Source organism: Microtus ochrogaster, chromosome 5, assembly GCF_000317375.1.
Source record: "Microtus ochrogaster isolate Prairie Vole_2 chromosome 5, MicOch1.0, whole genome shotgun sequence".
Taxonomy (NCBI): Eukaryota; Metazoa; Chordata; class Mammalia; order Rodentia; family Cricetidae; genus Microtus; species Microtus ochrogaster.
The window spans coordinates 15136337-15153476 of NC_022012.1; the positions used below are offsets into that span (position 1 = coordinate 15136337).

At 54.7% G+C, this 17140-nt stretch overlaps 3 protein-coding genes across 4 annotated transcripts in view; all 3 read left to right on the forward strand.

Annotated features, from left to right (window-relative positions):
* The window catches only part of Icam1 (intercellular adhesion molecule 1), a 10498-nt gene extending 5068 nt beyond the window's left edge, over positions 1-5430 (forward strand). The window contains exons 3-7 of the mRNA XM_013346175.2: positions 2419-2733; positions 3276-3563; positions 4030-4296; positions 4394-4639; positions 4730-5430. Coding sequence (XP_013201629.1) covers positions 2419-2733; positions 3276-3563; positions 4030-4296; positions 4394-4639; positions 4730-4902 — 1289 coding nt within the window. The 3' untranslated portion in view covers positions 4903-5430. The remainder of the gene's footprint in view (positions 1-2418; positions 2734-3275; positions 3564-4029; positions 4297-4393; positions 4640-4729) is intronic.
* Positions 5431-6101: 671 nt separating this feature from the next.
* Icam4 (intercellular adhesion molecule 4 (Landsteiner-Wiener blood group)) lies at positions 6102-7432 on the forward strand. The gene is made up of 3 exons (XM_005346873.3): positions 6102-6663; positions 6777-7082; positions 7225-7432. The coding sequence occupies exons 1-3, from the start codon at positions 6297-6299 to the stop codon at positions 7341-7343; spliced, it is 792 nt and encodes a 263-aa protein (XP_005346930.1). The 5' UTR covers positions 6102-6296; the 3' UTR covers positions 7344-7432.
* A 1123-nt stretch (positions 7433-8555) lies between these two features.
* LOC101995318 (intercellular adhesion molecule 5) lies at positions 8556-16078 on the forward strand. 2 transcript variants are annotated; one of them, XM_026779486.1, is made up of 11 exons: positions 8556-9095; positions 9891-10217; positions 10357-10677; positions 11217-11504; positions 11710-11964; positions 12064-12312; positions 13157-13399; positions 13479-13757; positions 13852-14091; positions 14617-14880; positions 15685-16078. In XM_026779486.1, the coding sequence occupies exons 1-11, from the start codon at positions 9014-9016 to the stop codon at positions 15945-15947; spliced, it is 2811 nt and encodes a 936-aa protein (XP_026635287.1). In that variant the 5' UTR covers positions 8556-9013; the 3' UTR covers positions 15948-16078. The 2 variants fall into 2 exon arrangements, with proteins under 2 accessions (XP_026635287.1, XP_005346931.1); XM_005346874.3 differs by having other exon boundaries at positions 8557-9095; positions 9948-10217.
* Positions 16079-17140: the final 1062 nt, after the last annotated feature.

A 17140-nucleotide genomic window follows, 5' to 3' on the forward strand; every position in this document is an offset into this window, starting at 1 on the left:
CCTTCCTGCTGGAAGGAATGTTGTAACTCAGAAGGAAATGGGTGCTGAGGAGGAGTGCTGTGGCGGTTTCTGTGTTCAGGAGCAGTGGGGGCAGAATGGTGGAGGCCATATATACATGGAACCCAGTGTTCACATGCTAGGCTAGCACTAACCACCAACCCAGCTCCCAGCTTCTCTGAGTATTCTAGGCTGGGGTTCTTTACCTAAACCAGGGAATTCCAGGCAGAAATTCTACCCAGCTGGCTTTGGAATTAGCACCAAGGAATTGGGTGATCATTGGACACTTGGCGTCTTGGTTTATTTGGTTTACTTGTTGACCCTGTTCCCTCAGATTGCTCTGACATGAAGAAGCCTAAAGGCCATAATCCTAGCAGTATCAGGACAGAAGCCTTTGGGAAATCTTAGCATGTGGCTTGGGAGATGGGGGCTTATGTGCCAGTGTTGCCCTGGAAGAGGGGAAGTCCCCAGGCATTCCTGGTGGTGGCCTTAGGAGGTTCCTCTGAAGAGCTTTTCCAGGGTATCTGGTCTTGGGAACCCAAGGCTGGGGCTGGAATTCTGTCTCTGCGACCTTTCTGTATCTGTTACTTTGACTGTTCAACTGTGCCTTAATTTCTACTCTGTGACCACAATGAATTTGAGCCAAGTGTGGTGGTTGCACACCTTTAATTCCAGTACTTGGGAGGCAGAGTTCAAGGGCAGCCTGGTCTATATAGTGATTTCCAGGTCAGCCAGGGTGGGGGCGCTAACAAACAACTGGGGGTGGGTGTACCAGGTAGAGGGAAGAGCCCAGAGCGAGGCTGGAGTTGGGGAGAGAAGACTGTGCATGGGTTGGGGAGTTAGGTGCTGTCAGGAGCTAGCATGCACTCCCACAAAGGGAGTGGAGCAGTCTGGTTAGCGGAAAGCTGGATTACCAGAAGCTGGGCAGCAGTTGGCATCCAGCCTCAGCTCGTCTGCACTTGCTGCTTGTGATTGCAGCATCCAAGATGGGAAGGGCAGACAAATATTTGAAGAATGGAACAACTAGGACTTGGTGAGAGACTGAAGCTCAGAGTCAGGAAGTAATGTACCATGCCGTCCCACGTGCCTGTGTTTTAAGTCAGGGAAGCAGGCTCTGCCGCTGTTTGGGTACTTAGGACCCAAATTCTTTTCTTCTTCTTCTTTTTTTAAAATATTTATTTTTATTTTATATACTTGGCCTTAAAGATTATATGCGGGAATCAGATCTCCTGGAACAGAAGTTACAGACAGCTGTGAGCTGCCATGTGGGTGCTGGGAATTGAACCTAGGTCCTCAGGAAGAGCAGCCAGTGCTCTTAACCACTGAGCCATCTCACCAGTCCAAGGAACTCAAATTCTACAAGTTGTGTTTTTTTTTAATTTTTATTTTGAATGGGAGGGGATGGCACAGTATGTGTGTGGATGTCAGAGGTCAACTTTTACAAAAAGGTTCATTTTTATTTTATGTGTATGGATGTTTTGCCCGTAGGGAAGTCTCTACACCAGATGAGTGCCTGGTGCCTGAGGAGGCCAGAAGAGGCTGCCAGATTCCCTGGGCTTGTGAGCCACCATATAGATGCTGGGTTCCCTGCAAGGCCTGCCTGTGTGTGCTCTTAACCACTGAGCCACCTCTCCAGCCCTCAGAGTCAGCGTTTGGGAATCTATTTTCTCTTCCACTATATGGATCCCTCAGATTGAATTCAGATCGTCACGCTTGGGTGGAAAAAAAAAACAACGTTACCTTCTGAATAATTTCTTGGCCCGTTCCTCTTTGAGATAATACATGACATAGCCCAGGCTAGGCTCCGGCTGTACAGGTAGCTGGATGACCTAAACTTTTTATTTGTCGTATTTCTTGTTTTTTTTTTTTGTTTGTTTCATTTGTTTGTTTGTTTGAGACAGGGTTTCTCTGTGTTACTGCTCTGGCTGTCCTGGAACTCACAGAGATCCACCTGCCTCTGTCTCCCGAGTGCTGGGATTAAAGGCGTGTTATTCTTATCGCGTGCATGCGTATGATGTGTGAATGCAGACCTGTATACCATGTGCACATGTGGAGGTCGTGGAGGTCAGAGGGCAGCTCTGTGTAGTTGATTCTTTCTGTTCACCTCTACATGGGACCCAGGGCCTCCTGCCTGGTAGGCAAGCCCTCTAAGACTGAGCCACTGCCCCCCCCCCCGCCAAGAGTCTGATCACACACCTAGGTGCTTAGATTTCTATTTATTTGCCCAAGGTTCTGATGCTAGAAACTGGAATTTATCTCAGATATTGCTGGGATGGTTATGGTCCCTGTGCAAACACTCCTGGCCTCCTCCCGAGCTTTCCCCAAAGCTCTCTGCATTCCTGGCTGCTTAGATGGTAGGGTGTGTTTTGGGGAGACTGAGGTCATCAGACAGGTGATCCCTAACCCCCTGTCTCCCTGCAGCATTCCCAGAGCGTGTGGAGCTGGACCCTCTGCCCACCTGGCAGCAGGTGGGTAAAAACCTCACCCTGCGCTGCCTGGTGGATGGTGGGACACCGCAGCACCAACTCTCAGTCATGCTGCTCCGAGAGGAGGAGGTGCTGTACCGGCAGCCAGTGGATGTGGACCCCAAGAACCCCAAAGAGATCACAGCCACGGTGCTGGTGAGCAGAGATGACCACGAAGCCAATTTCTCATGTCGCACAGAGCTGGACCTCAGGCCACAAGGGCTAGCACTGTTCACGAATGTCTCCATGACCAGGCAGCTCCGGGCTTTCGGTGAGGCTCTGGGAACCAGGGTATTCCTACATAAGGTGCAGGAGAGACCTTGGGAAGAAGCTGACCCCTGCAGTAGGGGCGAGTTGCTGAGAAAATGGTGATCTTTTGAGTGGCAGTTTTGGGACTGGCGAGATGGCTCATTGGGTAAAGGGTTTGCATCCAAGCTAGATGACATGAGTTCAATTCCCAGCTTCCAAAGGAGAAAACCGACTCCCGAAAGTTGTCATTCGACCTCCTCAAGTGAGACGTGTCCGTGTATACACAGTAAAGAAAGAAGGGTGAACTGGAGAGATGGCTCAGCAGTAAGAACACTGCTCTTCCTGAGGACCCAGGTTCAATTCTCAGCAACCACATGGCAGCTCACAACTGTCTGTAAACTCAGGTTCCAGGGGATCTGACACCTTCACACCAATGTACATTAAGGAAGGAAGGAAGGAAGGAAGGAAGGAAGGAAGGAAGGAAGGAAGGAAGGAAGGAAGGAAGGAGAAAAATGGGGTTGTGGGTGGCCATTGCTCTTCCTTATGCCTGTGTTCTCTTTTAAGATCTTCCTGTGACTATCCCAAAGCTTGACACCTCTGACCTCCTGGAGGTGGGCACCAAGCAGAAAGTGCTCTGCTCCCTGGAAGGGCTGTTTCCTGCCTCTGAAGCCCAGATATCTCTGGAGCTGGGAGGCTATACACTGACCTCCAAGAGCACAAACCACAGAGACTTGGTGTCGGCCATGGCTTTGGTGGAGGTGACTGCGGAGCTGGAGGGAACTCAGCAGCTGCTCTGTGTTTTGAAGCTGGCAGACCAGACCCTGAGGGCGGAGAGGATCTTGAACATCTACAGTAAGAAGGGGTGGGCTTAGTCCAGAGATAGCTAGAGATTTGATACCAAGGAGGTGAACCAAAGAGTAGGGCCCAGTGCAGAGGAAGGACCCAGTGTAGGCGCCCAGGCGTGGAACTTCCAGGGGCCATGGCCTAGCATAGGTTAGCCCAGGACTGGGACCAGGGGTACAACTAATGCAGGTGAAAGCATTTTCAAGAGAAAGACCTGAGGCAGGGAGTAGTGACACAGGCCTTTAATCCCAGCACAGGGGTAGCAGAGGCAGGTGGGATTGTTATGAGTTCGAGGCCAGCCAGGGTTATACCATGTAAGACCCTGTCTCAAAAAACAAACAACAACAAAAATATGCTAGGCCTTTCAAAAGGAGGAACCCGGTCCAATGCTGGAGGTTGGGGCTGACACTAGAGGAGGCCGCTGAGCCATCAAGGGCTGGGTTTGCATTGGGTTCACGGTGTGTCCTTCCCACAGGCTTTCCAGCTCCAGCCTTGACCCAGAGCCAGCCAAATGTCTCAGAAGGGAGCCAAGTGACTGTGAGTTGTGAAGCCAGAGATGGAGCGCAGGTGGTGAATCTGACTAGTGTTCCTAGTATTCAGCCCAGGCCCCCGTCCCCGAAGGTCCAGCACACGCTGACGGCCAGAGCTCGGGATAACAAGCGACGCTTCTCTTGCTCTGCTGCCCTGAACGTGGCTGGGCAGGTGCTGTTTAAAACCCGGACCCTGGAACTGCAAGTGCTGTGTGAGTGGGACTGCCCGGTGGTAACTCTGGTCCCCTAGTGCCCCAGGTGCCCTCTGAGCCCTTCCTGGCCTGTGTCCTCACACGATCATTTCTCCAGATGGTCCGTACCTGGACGAGAGTGACTGCCCGACGAACTGGCCCTGGGAAGTGGGGACTCAGCAGACTCTAAAATGTGAGGCCAGGGGTAACCCACCCCCCACACTGAACTGCAGCCGGAAAGGAGATGGAGCCCCGCTGCCCATCGGGGTGGTAAAGCCTGTCACTTGGGCAATGAACGGCACCTATGTGTGCCATGCTGAAAGCTCCCATGGAAATGTCACCAGAGACGTGTTCCTGATGGTCTGTGAGTGTCCCGGGGTACAGGGCTGGGTGAGTGGTGGGCAGGGTGCCAGATGCCTAATCCTTATCATCCCCTTCTGTTGTTACTACACAGACACAGAGACCAACCTAACCCTGATCATCATTTTGGTGACAATGCTGGCTATTGTCGTTATAATCACAGCAGCCATGTACTTCTATAACCGCCAGAGAAAGATCAAGATATACAAGCTACAGAGGGCGCAGGAAGAGGCCATGAAACTCAAGGCACAAGCCCCGCCTCCCTGAGCCTCCAGGACACCAACACCTCCCCGGGACCCCTCGGCGGGTAGCAGCTGGTGCTGCTTTTGAACAGAAAGGTAGACAGATAGTGTTTACCCACCTCCTCTGGTTGTGACAAGACAAGATGGTGGCCTGGACGTGCACCAGTCAGACCTCCTTGGCCTCACACTTGGGGAGGAGAGGAGGGAGCAACATCAAGGGTGTGGATCTGTGACCTGGACACACCCACAGCCTTGCAGGCCTCCAGTAAGGAAATGCTGACCTCATCTCTACTGCCCACGCTGAGGGCCCTGCCTAAGGAAGAGTGATCTCCAATAGACAAGCAGGAGTTGAAACATAAGACCATACTTCCTCTGACACAGGAACTCTTCGTGATGATGTATTTATTAATTCAAAGTTTTACCTGCTATTTATTGAGTACCCTACACAGATACTAGAGCAGTGAGCAGGTGATCACATAGGTTCTTGTCTGGATCCTGTTGCAGGGGCTGTGCACACAACAGAGCCTGGAGGAAGGCTCACACGGGACTAGGGTGCCTCTGTTGGTCAGGATGCTTTTCCCAAAGGACCAGTCACAAAAATACTAAGTGGACTAGCAGGGGTTCCCTGCTCATAGGCCCACACACATACATTCCTGTCTTTGCTCCCTATGTCAGCCCCCATACCTAAATATGGATGCCTACCCTTGGCAGCTGAACAGTGGAGTCTCATGCTCATGAAACTGTGGTCAATCCCTGCATGCCCCACCTGGCTCCATCTCAAAGGGAAAGTCTGGAAGAAAATGCTGCAACCACTTAGGAGGGTCCTGCAAGCTGGGGCGGGCAGTAAGCATCCCTCCCAGCTCAGAAGCCTTTCCTTTGTGGCGATGAAGTTTTATGTTGGTCTTAGCCACTTGTGAGTTTGAGGACAGGTGACACTTCAGTTACCTTGAGCTCCCTCTAAGTATTCCTGACTCCCCACTTCTTCAAAGTGTTACCTGTTACCCCAACCCTGAGTCTGCAAACTAGCTTTTTGTTCGGTTTTTTTTTTTTCGTCTTTGTTTTTTGAGACAGCATCTCTATGTAACCTGAATGTCCTGGAACCTGCTATGTGGACCGTGCTGGCCTCTAACTCACAGAGATCTGCCTGCCTGTCTCCTGAATGCTGGGATTAAAGGCCTGAGCCATTACAACACCCACTGAAATCTATTTAATGACCTTTTGGAGCTTAAGTGAAAACTAAAGCCCCAGTTCAGAAAAGTGCAATGACTTCTGGTTAATTGTGGGGTCTGATGTGTCATTTGGGAGGCGGTGTCTTCAACAGGGCTGCTGGGCCCACTCTGGGGCGTGGCCAGGGAGTCTTATCTCCAGAGCCAGCTGAAACTACCCTGGTCTCCCGTACCGCACCGCGGGCTTTGTGCCATGGAGTCTGTCCTGCTCCCGTCGCTTTTGCTGGTGGCCGCCTATCCGAGGGGTGTGAGCTCCCACCATGAGTGGAGGCAAAGCCCTCCCGTGCCTTCCGGGACCTCAACGCCTTTCTTGGTGCGTTTAAGCCCTGAGCTGGAGGCTGTGCCTCCCGGGGGCTCGGTGTGGCTTAACTGCAGCCACAGCTGCCCCCTGCCGGTGCGTTCCAGCCTGCGCACGCAGCTGCGGCAGGGAAAGACACTCAGTGGATCGGGTTGGGTATCTTACCAGCTGCTGGATGTGAGGGCCTGGAATTCCAAGGTGCGTTGCGTCGTCACTTGCGCTGGAGAAACGCGCGAGGCCACCGCCATGATCACCGCTTACAGTGAGGGAGACCGGGGTTCAGGCCGGGGTGGGGAGAGGGGAGAAGGGTGGAGGAATGGGATAGTTGGCAGTTACTTTAGGAGGTGCCTGTGGGTCTTACCCTTCTTGCCTTAGAACGGCCGAGAAGCGTGATCATGGAGCCTCCGGTCCTAATGGGCCACAAGTACACACTACGCTGCTATGTGATACACGTGTTCCCCGTGGGGTTCTTGGTGGTGAGCCTGAGAAGAGGTGGCCGGGTGGTTTATTTTGAAAGTCTGGAGCGCTTCACCGGTTCAGGTCTGGCTAATGTCACTTTGACCTACGTGATGCGGGCAGGACCCAACGACCTCTGGCAACCACTCACCTGCCATGCACGCCTCAATCTCGACGGGCTAGTCGTGCGCAGCAGTTCTGCACCTGTTATGTTGAAGGTCCTCGGTGAGGCACCCTGCAAACTTGGGGAATTGGTGTGGGGGAGGGGATGTTGCCACCCCAAGAGGGCCAGCAGAACAGGGGTGGGCTCATCCACGCTTGGAGGTCCTCAGACCTCCTCGTTCCTGATTTTCACTCCCGCTCCCAGCTTTGAGTCCAGTCTCCAAAGCCTTCGCTTCTGCCTCCATCGCAGCCCTGGTGGGGATCCTCCTGGCTGTGGGGACTGTCTACGTGCGCAAGTACCTGGCCGTTCAGACTCAGTTATAGACGGGTGTTCGATGCCCCAAACAAGAGGGAGGAAAAAGAAGCCCAGAACAACTAATTTACATACTCTTGTTGGATCAATAAAGCCTTTTTCCTCAGTCTTTGTCCTACGGTTCTTGGAGGAAGCGGTTTCATTTTTAGGGGACCCTGAGGTCTCCAAACTCCTTGTTTATTGGCTGAAGATTTATAGCTCAGGGGTACGTTTGCCTAGCCTTGGTTTCAATACCCGGTACGGAGTAAACAACATCTCGTGTGTCTCAAGGCACCTTAAGTTTCCCCTTCAAGACCGGCTTGAGGTCCCAGAACCCGAGTTCCTCTCCGCGTTCAGTCTTGTTGGATTTATCCCTGCAGGGCAGAAGGGCTAAACTGGCCTCTTCTCCACGCCCTGAGTTGGGAGAGGATAGGCTCTTAATATGGCCTTTTCTGATTGGCTCTGCAGATACACACCATAGCTCTGATTGGAAGCTAAGTTTCCCTTCTCTAACCTTCTTCTCCCTAGCAGATCTTGGCGAACTGAGGATAGTGGGTGGAGCTAGAACCGGTCCCCGGGGTTACCGTTAATGAAGGGGGAGGGGAAACATGATTGGGCGGGGTCTCCTGCGCGGAGTAGAAGCAGATACCCAGATTGGAAATCTAGCATAGCAACAAGTTTGAGATGATTGCTCAGACCACATGGGCTGTCATAGACTTCCACCCTGGCAACACGTTTGTTGTCACCGAGCCAGGCTTGCATCTGGGGAGGGGTGTCAAAGCTTAGAGGCAGATGCGAGGTCACAAGTGTCCCCAGTTGATCTTCTGGTTCAGCTAGGATTGCAGAATCTCGTACTGGTTATCCAGCAGAGGCTGCGGCGCCCACAGATGCTCTCCTGAGAGACTCGGTTCACAACAGCATTGTAGACACATTCCCGCTGCACGCTGGGTAAATACAGATCGTGTGCCGAAACCGACTCTAATTTAGACGCCAGCGAAAGCGGCGCACACGCACACGTGTCTGCGATTCGCCGGCACTTGATCCCCCCCCCTCCTCCGTCGCCGCGTGCACGGAGGAGGTCTTAGGGGCGTGGCTCCCATGTTCAATCTGCTGGAGGTCAAAGCTAAGCCTCAGTTAAGGGAGGCTTCCCCACACCCTCCTCTTAAAACCACCTTTTCAGCATACTACGACTTTCCAAGATTCTACAAGCAACCCACCACCCACCTACTCCAAGGGGCGCTAGTGGGAGGCCGAAGATGGGCGTGGTCTGGAACCCTAGCGCGTTATCCCAGAATCTATACCTAGGATGGTGGAGTTTGGGCAGGGCCTTATAGCATCCCTCCTCTCCTTCGCCACAGATGACGCGGGAGAGCGTGGTCGCCCCCAAAAGGCTTTAGACCATCAGACCGCTCCACGTAGACCCCCTCCCCCTACGGGGGACCGCTCCTGCCTGGTCAGCTAGTCTGCTCTAAGCCGAGAGCAGCCCGGTGCGTGCTCGCCTCCCGGCAGTTCGCCCCCCATCACCGCCTCTGCCACCGCCCCCTCCTTGGAAACCAAGTTACCAACGTTTAAACCAATCCCTGGGCGCAACTCTGCCACCCCCACACTCCACCCGCTGCGCTGCGCCGTCCTCCCAGCTCGGCTCTCCATCACTCGCGCTACCCTTGCCTCCTGCGTTCTCCCCTCCCCGGCAGCGGCGGCGATGCCGGGGCCTTCGCCAGGGCTGCGCCGAGCGCTTCTCGGCCTCTGGGCGGCCCTGGGCCTGGGGATCCTCGGCATCTCAGGTAAGAAGAGCCGGCCCGCGGAGCCAGGTGGACAAGGCGGGGGAGGTTTTGAAGGATCCCGGGTGTCCCTCCAGGCTCCGCCCTCTTCTTGCTTCCCACGCTTCTGCCACCACTGGAACCCGGGGCTTCTCCCCATTCCTCCTCCACCCCAACACACCTCGATCTTTCAGATCTGAACCCAGCACCTTTTCTGGATTCGGGGTTTTGCACCTAACCCCGCTCAGGAGACATTGTGGCTTTCCTAGTCTTTCCTGCTCTGTCGTGCCTGCCCTATGGTTCACGGACTGGCATCATCCCTATTCGTGATCCTCAAAGACCCCCATCTCCTCAACTCTTATGACTCAGAGGCTCTGTACCCCCTCCAGTTGTAGCCCTGGCAACCAGCTTTTCTGGGGCTTTTCCCGCGGTTCCTTCCAGGAGTCCAGCCTTGAGGCTTTCTGTCCAAGTTACTCAAGTTTGGGGACAGTCTCTTTTAAGCCTTTGACTCAGTCTTGTCCCCAGCCTCAGTGTGTCTCCCCACCCCCATTTCCTGACGATCCACCAGAGTCTTGAGACTCACTTGATTCCCCATCCCCCCCACTGGAGTCTCCTCCTCCCCACTACTGACGTGTGCATCCGAGACCCCATTCTCCCCGCACCGAGTTTCCCCATCTGTGCCTTAGAAAGCAAGGCTTCCAGAGACGCCCCTCTCAGAGTGTGCCCGCCTCGAAGCTTGAGTGGGATGCGGGACTCCCGTGCTGTTTCTTGGCGGTGGCCTCTCCTCGTCTTTGCTGAGACCCCTGATTTGGAATATAGGGGCGCTAAGATTTCACAGAGGGGGTCCCCAGGCTGAGCCCGCGTTTTCCCGGTCAGCGGTCGCTCTAGAACCTTTCTGGGCGGACCTTCAGCCCCGTGTGGCGCTCGTGGAGCGCGGGGGCTCGCTGTGGCTCAACTGCAGCACTAACTGTCCGCGGCCGGAGCGCGGTGGCCTGGAGACCTCGCTGCGCCGGAACGGGACCCAGAGGGGTCTTCGCTGGCTGGCTCGACAGCTGGTGGACATCCGAGAGCCAGAGACCCAACCCGTCTGCTTCTTCCGCTGTGCGCGCCGCACACTACAAGCGCGTGGGCTCATTCGAACTTTCCGTGAGTTCTGGGTGGTCACGCCCCTTAGGTCTCTGGACCTCCCCTTCAAGCTCCGCCCACCGGCCCTCACTCCCTCCTTTCCACGCGCAACCGGGTGAGCGTTGCAGCTCACTAGAGCCGAAGTTTCGGTCCCTTGCAGAGCGGCCGGATCGGGTAGAGCTAGTGCCGCTGCCTCCTTGGCAGCCCGTGGGCGAGAACTTCACCTTGAGCTGCAGGGTTCCGGGAGCCGGACCCCGAGCGAGCCTCACGTTGACTCTGCTGCGGGGCGCCCAAGAGCTGACCCGCCGCAGTTTCACGGGAGAGCCACCCCGAGCGCGCGGCGCGGTGCTCACCGCCACAGTCCTGGCGCGCAGGGAGGACCACGGGGTCAATTTCTCATGCCTCGCCGAGCTGGACCTGCGGCCACACGGCCTGGGACTCTTCGCAAACAGCTCCGCCCTCAGACAGCTCCGCACCTTTGGTGAGTGTGGACTCTAACTGACAGGTTTTAAGAAGTTTAGGGGCAGCCAGGTGTAGTGTCGCATGCCTTCAGTCCCAACACTTGGGAGACAAGAGATAAATCGGATCTCTGTGAATTTAAGCCCAGCCTGGACTACACAGCCAAGGCTGCCTGAAGTTTAGCGCCTAGCCCTTACTTCAACACGATTACTAGCTTAAGTGTATACCTCTGTGGGCTCTTTTGCTTGTGTTTATATTTACTTATTTATTGAGAGAGAGAGAGAGAGAGAGAGAGAGAGAGAGAGAGAGAGAGGATGCACTCCCCATGGTGCAGGTGTGGAAGTTAAAGGACAACTTTAGTGAAAGTTGGTTCTCTTCCACAATATGGGTCCTAGGAATCGAATCAGGTCGTTAGGCTTGGCGGCCAGCGTCTGTATTCGCCGAGCCATATCGCTGGCCCTTTTGTATTTTATGATGAAACCAAACAATGCATGCAAATTGCTTGGTCCACACTGAACGCTTAATATATATACTCGAGCTCTGGTTCTTTGTCTCCCCCAGCCCTGCCTCCAATTCCCCCGAGCCTAGTTGCTCCCCGATTCTTAGAAGTGGGCTCAGAAAGGCCAGTGAGCTGCACTTTGGATGGACTGTTTCCTGCCCCAGAGGCTGGGGTTTACCTCTCGCTGGGAGATCAGAGGCTGCATCCCGATGTGACCCTCGAAGGCGACAACCTCGTGGCCACTGCCACAGCTACGCCAAGCGCAGAACAAGAAGGCATCACACAGCTGTTGTGCAGCGTGACCCTCGGGGGCGAGAGCAGGGAGACCCAGGAAAATCTGACTGTCTACAGTAAGGAGAATCGAGGATGGGACCAGAGTTTCAGGAAGGCAGAGCCTCAGAGTGGGCGGGGCCTCCACGCCCGAATTGGCAAGGCGGGAGCGTTCCAGGGCAGGAGCTGTGGGAAGCTAGAAAGGAATGGATGGGGAGGTGTTGAATTACCTGAGGGGGCGTGGCCAGCTAACCCCACCCAATATTTCACGCCCCCCCCCCCCAGGCTTCCCTGTTCCACTTCTGACTTTGAGCGAGCCAGAAATCCCAGAGGGGAAGATGGTGACCATAAGCTGCTGGGCTGGGGCTCGAGCCCTTGTCACCTTGGAGGGAATTTCTGCTGCTGTCCCGGGGCAACCCGCTGAGCTCCAGTTAAATGCCACAGAGAACGACGACAAGCGGAGCTTCTTCTGCGACGCTGCCCTCGAAGTGGATGGGGAGACCCTAAGAAAGAACCAGAGCACTGAGCTTCGTGTCCTGTGTGAGTGGGTATTCACCCTTTCTTTGTGACCTCCAAGGACAATACCGCGGGCCCCATCTTTAACCATACTGTATTTCCTCTGCCTCGTGCTGCCTGCAGATTCACCCCGGCTGGATGACTCGGATTGTCCCAGGAGCTGGACATGGCCCGAGGGTCCAGAGCAGACCCTCCGCTGCGAAGCCCGTGGGAACCCAGAGCCCTCGGTGCACTGTGCGAGGGTTGATGGCGGGGCCGTGTTGGCGCTCGGCCTGCTGGGTCCAGTGACTCGCGCCCTCGCAGGCACTTACCGCTGCACAGCCGTGAATGGCCAAGGCCAGGCGGTCAAGGATGTGACCCTGACTGTGGAGTGTGAGTGGGGAGAAGTTGGCATCTGCATCTCTTTTGGGAAGCTGGCCTACAGAGAGGGAAAGAGGCCCACCCAGCTCCAGCAGGGATTGGGAGGACACTGAAGGGAAGTGGGAGGATGTTCATAAACTTGGTTGTGGAGTCTGGGCACAGTCTGGCGGTCAAAACTGGGAAGTGTACCTGGGAAGGTCCCATGGGCGCTTTGTGGGAATCAGTCCATCTGCACCCTGAGACCTCAGGAAAAGGGCCTGACCAACTGAGTTTCTCTCCAGAACCCATGTAAAGGTGGAAAGAGAGAACTGCCTCCCACCTCCATGCATGGCTGGGTAATGCTTTCCCATACAAATATCACACAGAGTAAACAAATAAATAAAACGGTTCAGGCAGGACTAAGGAGACACGGGCTGGGGGGGGGGCAGTAGTGGCCCAGATCCCAGCACAGATCTCTGTGAGTTCGAGGCCAGCCTGGTCTACACAGTGAGCTCCAGAACAGCCAGGACTACACAAAGAAACCCTATCTTCAAAAATGAGAGCGAGAAGGGGGGGGGTAGGAATTAATCTCCCATGCAGGATATAGCTCGCCAAATCCTTTCTGGAAGCAGAAGGCAGAAAGAAGGGTCATTGGGGGAATTCGATGGGTTTCTAAATCAATAGGTAGATTGCTTTCTTAGCATGTATGAGGTTCCACCCTCTGCATTGCATAATTAAAGCCCAGAACTTGGAAATCGGAGACTGGAGGAACAGGAGTTCAATATAGTCCTTAGTTCCATGAGTTCGAGGCCAACCTGTGCTATAGGATACAAAACAAAATCCTTACAAAAGCCTTACAAAACAAAATCCCTTCCAGATGCCCCAGCGCTGGACAGTATTGGCTGCCCGGAACATATTATTTGGCTGGAGGGAACAGAGGCATCGCTTAGCTGTGTGGCACACGGGGTCCCGCCGCCTAGCGTGAGTTGTGTGCGCTCTGAGAACGAGGAAGTCATGGAAGGGCCGCTGCGTGTGGCTCGGGAGCACGCCGGCATTTACCGATGCGAAGCCATCAACGCCAGAGGATCAGCGGCCAAAAATGTGGTTGTCACGGTAGAATGTGAGTAGGGGTGGCAGGAGAGAGGAGCACACGGGTATCCTCTGTCCTCAATGTGAACTCCTATTTCCCTGCTTCCTAGACGGTCCCAGTTTTGAGGAGCTCGGTTGCCCAAGCAACTGGACGTGGGTAGAAGGATCTGGAAAGCTGTTTTCCTGTGTAGTTGATGGGAAGCCAGAACCACGCGTGGAGTGCCTGGGCTCTGAGGGTGCTAGTGAAGGGGTGGCATTACCCCTGATGTCCTCAAACCCCGGTCCTAGAAACCCTATGACCTCTAGTAACCTGTCACCGGGCATCTACCTCTGCAACGCCACCAACCGGCACGGTTCCACAGTCAAAACTGTCGTCGTGAGCGCGGAGTGTGAGCAGGGAGGGGGGCAGGTGGGCGGGAAGTACGGGGTATCCCAGGGTCCCTCCATTCCCTGATGCCCCTCCATTTGATGGTTGCTCTGCAGCACCGCCACAGATGGATGAGTCCAGCTGCCCAAGTCATCAGACTTGGCTGGAAGGAGCTGAGGCTACCTCGCTGACCTGCAGTGCCAAGGGCCGCCCCGCTCCTAGGGTGCGCTGCTCTAGGGAGGGTGCCGCCAGGCTGGAGAGGCTGCGTGTGTCCCGAGAGGATGCGGGGACCTACCAATGTGTGGCCACCAACACGCATGGCACGGATTCACGGACGGTCACCGTGGGTGTGGAATGTGAGTGAGGAGAGCGCTGGATGGAGGCGACTCAGATCGCTAGCGAGGTGCCCGGAGGGCTGGGGATATAGGCCAGTGGATGGAACGCTCAGCTAACGCGCAGAAAGCTATGCGTTCTATTCCCAGTACTCTTTAGTTCTAACACTTGAGAGGCAGAGGCAGGCAGATGTCTGTTCCAGGACAGCCTGGTCTATATAGAGGCTACAACCCCGCCCCCCGCCAGGATTACATAGATTATCTCTAGCTCGCTCACGCTCACTCTCTCCTCTCCACATCAGCCATGGGAGGGGAGAATGGCAAACCCAGGGGAATTCAGAGGGATTGTTTTCAGTACCCCTCAGTAAGAAACAAGCATTTCTGGTCCCATAGTAGGGTAAGTAGGTGGTGGGAGTGGGACTCTCAGAGGAGGCAGCGGTTTTGCCCGCCCATCCCAGGAGGGGTGGTCTCAGACTGATTCTGGATATCCCCATCCCGAGGATGCTTGATTAACGCCCAGTGCTGAGCAGTCTCTTTGTGCCCCTGCAGACCGGCCTGTAGTGGCAGAGCTGGCGGCCTCGCCCCCAAACGTGCGGCCTGGCGGTAACTTCACTCTGACCTGCCGTGCAGAGGCCTGGCCTCCAGCACAGATCAGCTGGCGCACGCCCCCGGGGGCTCTCAACCTCGGCCTCTCCAGCAACAACAGCACACTGAGCGTGGCAAGCGCCATGGGCAGCCACGGCGGCGAGTATGAGTGCGCAGCCACCAATGCGCATGGGCGCCACACGCGACGCATCACTGTGCGCGTGGCCGGTGAGTGGAGGGTTCCTGGGGTAGAGGTGGGGCAAGGGACATGCAACACGGAGTGACCTAGGCCTTGGGGTGGCTGGCCCCGACTCTACCTCTCGGTATGCAAGACCAAAGGGGGCCAAATGTGGAGGCCGAGGGTGCTAATGGATGGGGCTGTTGGTGACAGGTTAGGGGAAAGAAGTGGAGACAGAGAGAATGGACAGGAGGCAGGACAATGCTGCCCACCTGTGTGTCGTGTCCCATACTGGAGGGAAATACAGAAAGTGGAGGCAGAATGATTCCGAGGTTAAGTTCATCATCCTTAGCCATACAGGGAGTGTAAGGCCAACCTATGCCACAAAAGACCTTTCAAACACACAAAAGGAAGAAAAGACTTCCAAGGACAGACCTGGGGGTGGGGGGAGTCGCTTTAGAGTGGGTAGTAGTTGCTAAGAAACACTTGACCCGATTCACACTCCACCATGTCACTGTGGAGGAACTGGGGTCAGAGATGTCTTCAGAGTAGCTGATGGTGACCCCAATTCATGTGTGTCCTGGGGCTGGGGTCTATCAGAGTTAGAGGAAGGCTGAGCTGGTCTCTCCAGGCTGTCCCCTTAGGGAAATGGGAGGAGCTGGGACATGAGGACCTTGTAGGGGGTCCAAGGGCTTATAATCATATGGCTTAAGAGGGGTTTACATTGGTATTTCGGGGTTCCCCGATGCTGGAGAGGCCTTCCTGGGCCCCTTCTGTCAGACTGCAGTAGCAGGTGCATGGGGGCTGGGGAAGAATAAGGGCTTGCCCACCCTGGCGAGGGTCTGCGCCCACAGGTCCGTGGCTGTGGGTCGCTGTGGGCGGTGCAGCAGGGGGCGCGGCGCTGCTGGCCGTGGGGGCCGGCCTGGCCTTCTACGTGCAATCCACGGCCTGTAAGAAGGGCGAGTACAACGTCCAGGAGGCCGAGAGCTCGGGCGAGGCAGTGTGTCTCAATGGCGCGGGCGGGACACCGGGAGCTGAAGGCGGAGCTGAGACTCCAGGCACTGCCGAGTCACCTGCAGATGGCGAGGTCTTTGCCATCCAGCTGACAGCCTCGTGAGCCCCTGGGGGGCCTCCCCAAGCACCAGGGCAGACGTATGTATTGTTTGCTCTCTTTAACTATTTATTCAACTCCGGGGGCATCACCTCCATTTTCTACCCATTCCCCTCAGTAAAGTTTTTATAAAGGACTCTGGATCTCTGTCTGTAATGTATAGCAATGGGGGTTGAATTACAATCTCAAGGGAATATATATATATATGTTATATATATATATATATTTTATTTTATTATTGTTTTTTCGAGACAGGGTTTCTCTGTGGCTTTGGAGCCTGTCCTGGAACTAGCTCTATAGACCAGGCTGGCCTCGAACTCACAGAGATCCGCCTGCCTCTGCCTCCCGAGTGCTAGGATTAAAGGCGTGTGCCACCATCACCTGGCTGTGTGTATATTTTTTTGAGGTTGGCCTGAAATTTCCCGTGTGGCTGAGAAGGTCTTTGTGAGATCCTTTCGACTGTAATTCCAGTGAGTACCACCACACTTGGTTTTTGAAGTCCTGGGAACAGAACCATTAGCTCCTGACATGCTCTGTCAACCAAGCTCCGCCACATCCCCAGGTTTTGTATTTTTTTAAGACAGGGTCCTATGTGGTCCAGGCTGGACTGAAACTCCCTCTGCAGGTGAGGATGACCCATCCTCTCTTGAACCCATTCTCTCTCCTCCACCTCTTGAGTCAGACCTCAAGAGTTATTCATTGAGCTAATCATGGTGGTGCACGCTTTTAATCCCAGCATCTGGAGGCAGAGACAGGGGATCTCTGTGAGTCTGAGGCTAACCTGATCTACAAAGCAAGTTCCAGAACAGCCAGAGCTATACAGAGAAACCCTGTCTTGAAGAAACAGACAAGCAAACAAGAACAAACAAAAAGAGTTTTTGAGGGGCTGGAAAGATGCTCAAGTTAAGAGTGAATACTGCTCTTACGGAAACCCCAAATTCGGTTCCCAACTCTAGGGGGGTCCAACACCTGGCCTCCACCTGCACTGAAGGCATGTGCCCTCCATAGGCAAACACGTACATATACACATAGATAAAAATTTAGAAATAGGCCAGGCGGTGGTGGCACACGTCTTTAATCCCAGCACTAGGGAGGCAGAGGCAGGCGGATCTCTGTGAGTTCGAAGCCAGCCTGGTCTACAAGAGCTAGTTCCAGGACAGGCTCCAAAGCTACAGAGAAACCCTGTCTCGAAAAACCAA

What these genes read in the sequence shown, in the direction of transcription:
- Icam4 (XM_005346873.3), top strand. Translation starts at nt 6,297, where the DNA reads ATGGAGTCTGTCCTGCTCCCGTCGCTTTTGCTGGTGGCCGCCTATCCG. An exon ending in CGCCATGATCACCGCTTACA is followed by an intron (nt 6,664 to 6,776) that starts GTGAGGGAGACC and finishes TTCTTGCCTTAG; the next exon opens with AACGGCCGAGAAGCGTGATC. An exon ending in TGTTATGTTGAAGGTCCTCG is followed by an intron (nt 7,083 to 7,224) that starts GTGAGGCACCCT and finishes TCCCGCTCCCAG; the next exon opens with CTTTGAGTCCAGTCTCCAAA.
- LOC101995318 (XM_026779486.1), top strand. Translation starts at nt 9,014, where the DNA reads ATGCCGGGGCCTTCGCCAGGGCTGCGCCGAGCGCTTCTCGGCCTCTGG. An exon ending in CACTGAGCTTCGTGTCCTGT is followed by an intron (nt 11,965 to 12,063) that starts GTGAGTGGGTAT and finishes TGCTGCCTGCAG; the next exon opens with ATTCACCCCGGCTGGATGAC. An exon ending in GGTCACCGTGGGTGTGGAAT is followed by an intron (nt 14,092 to 14,616) that starts GTGAGTGAGGAG and finishes GTGCCCCTGCAG; the next exon opens with ACCGGCCTGTAGTGGCAGAG.